Source organism: Pristis pectinata, chromosome 12 (genome assembly GCF_009764475.1).
Source record: "Pristis pectinata isolate sPriPec2 chromosome 12, sPriPec2.1.pri, whole genome shotgun sequence".
NCBI lineage: Eukaryota > Metazoa > Chordata > Chondrichthyes > Rhinopristiformes > Pristidae > Pristis > Pristis pectinata.
In genome coordinates, this window is record NC_067416.1 from 33,200,717 (window position 1) to 33,205,729 (window position 5,013).

The 5,013-nt window shown below is 42.9% G+C and overlaps 1 protein-coding gene across 1 annotated transcript; it reads right to left on the reverse strand.

Annotated features, from left to right (window-relative positions):
• Positions 1-1,535: 1,535 nt before the first annotated feature.
• On the reverse strand, positions 1,536-4,407 carry LOC127576931 (interferon-induced protein with tetratricopeptide repeats 5-like). The gene is made up of 2 exons (XM_052027754.1): positions 4,374-4,407; positions 1,536-2,982 (listed from the first exon to the last, which is right to left on the reverse strand). Exons 1-2 carry the CDS (start codon positions 4,376-4,378, stop codon positions 1,536-1,538), a joined length of 1,452 nt encoding a protein of 483 aa, XP_051883714.1. The 5' UTR covers positions 4,379-4,407.
• Between the last annotated feature and the right edge of the window lie 606 nt (positions 4,408-5,013).

Genomic DNA, 5,013 nt, shown 5'->3' on the forward strand with positions numbered 1-5,013 from the left:
CAGCTCCAGTGACCAGGATTTGATCCTGACCTCCGATGCCTTGTGTGTGTGGAGTTTGCACATTCTCTCTGTGACTGTGGGTTTCCCCTGGGTACTCCAGTTTCCTCCCACAGCCCAAAGAAATCCTGGCTGATAGATTAATTGGTTATTGTAAATTAGCTCCAGCATAACTTTTGGAAGGTGAATCAGAGTGAGGTTAATGAACATGTAAGGGAGAATAGGTTACAGGGGAAAAAATTGAGGAATGTGATTGATGGGAGTGTTCTGGAGCCGACATAGATTCAATGGGCTAAATGGCCTTCTTTATCAAAAGGAACTAAATAGCAATATGATATATGAAACATAACATGGCTAAGTGGTGATTAGCAGAGCACAGTGTGCATTATATTGAAAATGTTCAAAGTACTGCCCCCAGTACTTTGACATCAGTCCTTGTGTTGTATGTAAACCTCCTACAGCCTGCCCCTTCTCTCTTTGGCTGTGTCAGTTGAATATTCCCAAGCCCTTGGCCAAATACTTTTCTCCCTTCTGCACCCCCCTTCTTATACTTTCCCACCCCCGTAAAACAGATGGGACAAATCTCTAACCCATACCTAATCTCTAACCTATATCCGATTTCCAATGTCTAATTACAGGATTATCACATAGTCAGCAGCCAACTGCATGCACATCACAAACATGCGCTCAATTTACACTGTAAAATTACAGGAATGCCATTTGGCTATCATTATACCAATCCCGATGGTCAGGTCAAAGGCATGATCCTTACATTATCCACTTCCAACTTCTGGTTCCATTATGAGTCCACTGGCATTCCCAATCTGGTTTGGAGTTTTGCAGATACATTGTCCTTGGTTGTTAATTATTCTGATTGAGAATGAAAACCTCAATCCTTCCTTTGTCAACAACATTATCGTTTGAAATTCCATTAATTATCCCCAGCACCCTTCACTTCCCCTCCCCAATCAGTCCCTCTTCCAAGCCACTCCTCCAACATACCCAGCAGGCGGGACCCATGCCGTTAAGGATTTGTTGCTCGTGATCCTTTGATTTGGTCGAGACAAGACCAACCTCTGCTTTGGAGCTTTAATTACCAGACATATCACTGGAGGACATATTACAATGTTCCTGAAATTCAATCACGTTCCAAGAATCATTTCAAAGTTACACCACTGCATCAAAATACAAGAGAAAAATAAAGTGAAAAGTAAAATACACTCAATGGTTAATAGGTAGGAGAAACTAATATGGAAACTTCTCATTCGATTTCTCATTTGGCTGCACTTGCTGAAATTTCCCAAATCCCATCTTTCCACACTAAGCAAAAAGTCTAGAGACACACAACTAAATTCAATTTGCTTGGTGTGCTTGAGGTGTCAGTATTTTTAAAAGTTACAACAAGACCATTTTTGAAAATTGCACACTCATGGGTAGGACCCTCATTCAGAGAAGGTGCTAACAGGATATAATTAGAGAAACGAACACCCCACCAAACCTGTCCTCAGATCAGATGGAATCAATGCACCTTTTAAACATCATTGTGGTGCACAAACACGTAATTCAGAAAGAGCATTCAGATATTCCTCATTGCCAGGATCAAACTCCAAGGCCTTCTCAAAGTATTCAATAGCTTTAGCCTTATTCTCATCCAGCTGATACAGGAACCCTTTGACCCCAAGAGCCTTGCTGTCACGTGGATTCCTGCAAAGATTCCTGTCTGCCCATTTTTCCAAATTTTTGCGACACTTTTTCCGTTCATTTGACTCGTATTCAACCTTCAGTCCTTTCAGGAATAGGCTGACAGCATTTGATTCAGATCTTTTTTGATGCAGTTCAAATAATCCAGCCTCTAAACATATTTTCTGCGTATTTTCTGGACGAATGTCCACTAACTCCACCAGTTTACTGTAGATCTCCTCTGCTCTGGAATACTCTCCATTCTTTATGCAGATGTCTGCAAAGTCCAATTGTGGTCTAACAGCTGTCCTTGGACGGTGCTCAAATGCCTTTCCAAAGTGATACTTGCATTGACTGATCAATTCAGCATTCCGCTGAAATTCAAGATTGCAGGGATTTCTGCTACGGTGGTTATTCAGTTGCCTTCTATAGCAAATTCCCATTTGGTGGTGTAGGAAACAAGAGTGTGGAGTTAATTCTAATGCTTGTTTCAAGAGCTTGACTGCTTTCCCCACAGCTCTCCCTTGTCTGTAAAATTTTGCTGCATAACGAAGCACATAAGGAAGATCAGCAGTCTTCTGCAATGCTTGTTCAACTAATTCATTTGCTTCCTCATTTTCATTGAGCTCTTGCAGTTTTAGGGCCAACAGCACCATGGCCATAGCATCATCAGGATCAAGCTCCAGCACCCGACGCAGATGCTTCACAGACTGACGCCGTTCATGACTCTCCGGGGTTCCAGAAAATGCTTCTAGACGAAACAGTACAGTTGCATATCCCATGATCCATTCCGTGTTATCAGGATCTTCCTCCACAGCCTTTGCAAAACATTCCATTGCCTCCTCATAATATTCAGCAGCAGAACTCAGCAATGACCATCCCTTCTCCCCGTACACTTCAGGTATCATTGCTGTATAGCGAGGGCCGTCAGTGAGCGGTTTACAGATCATCTCCAGCTTGTCGAGGTAGGACTGGGCCTCGGTCAGTTGTCCCATGTGGTAATGCACCCAGGCAAAGTTTCCATAGGTGATGATGCTTCTTCTTTCAAATTCATCTTTGTGGTTCTCCCTCAGAATTTTTTCAGCTTCCTTTAAGTTCTGAATTGCTTCTTCATAGTTGCCTTGCAGGCAGTTTACAAAAGCGAGTTGGTTGTAGGATGTGGCTTGATATTTTACACCCAAAGTCAAAGAATCTTGCAATCTGTACATCATATCTTCCACGTCAATATTTTCCTTCTGTGGGCGCCATGTGAAGTGACACTGAAGCTGATCGAGCTTCTCTTTCAATAAATCTCTCAATGTGTTGCTGCAAGAGAACAAAATTCATGAAATTCCACCTCAGACCTTTTGAGGCAGGTCTTCCCCGCAATCCCATAAATAGTCAGCAGATTTTTCAATTGTATTGCAGCTGAGGCAGGTCTGCCTAGTTTCTTTAATTAAGGCAGTAAAAACCTGGAAATGCTCAGCCCGTTAGGCAGCATCTGATGAGGGAGAACCTGTTACTATTTCAGATCAATAACTGAGTATCAAGAATCGATTCATGTATCGAGGATGGAAATGTGTCTCCTGAACAGCCCAGGCAGCAGACCTGTTGCCTCGTTACACTAATGGTGCACTCGGTGTTATTGTGGGTGGTTGAGCACTCCCATTATGCAGACCTTCTGGTCTTGTGCATGCAGCCTGTGCTAAGCTCAGGATTTAAGTGTATAGGGGAGGTGGCTTTCCCCAAACAGTCGTAGTCAGGCGCAGTGGCTGGAAGACTGAGAACACAGCTGACATAAGTGAGATAAAGCTGTTGTGTGAAGTCCACAGAAGTCTGGCAACTTACGAGTTACCAGACAAGTTCACAGTCCAGTTGCATGAGCAATGTCCACTGAGGCTGCTGCACAGTTCTGTTGCCAGAACTGGTGCGTTCATGGTTATGTGATGCAATCAATCACCTCTTCCCCAACTCTATCAACTTCCTGTGCATACTCTGCCTGCTGCTTTCTCCCTAAAGGAGATGAATTTGCCTCTCCTTGGATGCAGACCCTCTGGTCCATCCTTAATGTAGCTTTGAACTGGAAATTGGGACAGTTTGGAGTAGAATGCCCCTCTGGTGTACTAAATGAGGGCTGGACACACCCCTGTAAGCTCAAATGGGCTCAAATCTTTCTGGCTGCAGTTGCAGCAACCTATGGCAGAAATGAGTCACGACATACTTGGAGAAATGTTTTAATCACATTGTTCCTCAGTCATATCCATGAAAGACCCCTGCTTAATGAAGACAAATACAGATAAGCCCACCTGATCAGACTCTTCCCTCCTTCTCCTCCTGCCTCTCCTTTCATGAGCAAGGATCACTGATGATCCTTTTAACAAGCACAAGTGGTGATGATTGGGGATGTACTTTCTGCTGCTATACCTCTGGGTTCCCCATAACAGATTGTATTAGCTGCATTGCCAAAGCCTAATTTGGCAGAGCAGACATCACATCGGCATCTTATGTGGTCACCAGCTCCTTGAAATGATTACTCCCCAGCACACTTACTCAGGGGTCACCTACAGTCTTGTCATCCGACTACCATGCTGGCCTGTGTGCCCACTCTGAGTATTTCAAAGTCATCACAATGTGATCCACTAATTTTTAGTAAACCAGCTCCTCTATAATAATCAGTATATAAACATAAACTCAAAAGGAATCTCAGTGTCCTTTACCTCATTGTATCAACTGGATGGAAAAGACTCTGTGATCCTCTCTCAGCTCATGCAGTACTTCTTACGTTGAGTCTGCGATGTTGTGCTCTGATGTTGTACTTAGCAACTTCTTTTATTTTTATCAGCTACTTACGTATTCTGAATAGAAACTAAAACTCAGAAGTATAATGATGCCATTGAGACAATAACAAAGGAAATTACGAGGATCTGATACCATCCGCCAGCAATATTTGCAATATTTCGCAATATTGCAAAACTTTCTGCATGCCTAACCATAGGAACAAGCCAGGTGGCACCAAAGTCCCAGTGTAGTTGGTTGTTCTGAGCATTGAGAATCTAAGAGCCTGGAAGGGCTCCTTGTTTTTTTGATATGATGGTCTTTTGCTTGAAATTGATCAGGAAGAACAAGTCCGTTGGACACTGAAGGCCAGAAACATGACCTGGAAAATATCACATTTGCCACCATTTCTGGATCAAAGTAAAAGTTGAGTTTATTGTCATATGCACAAATACATGTATGCACAGGTGCAATGTAAAACTTTCTTTTGCAGCAGCATCACACCAATCACACAAATCACACCAGTGTTAAAATTTGACTAATTTGTCCTCACACATCAGTCCTGCTCCTAAGCTTTGTGTC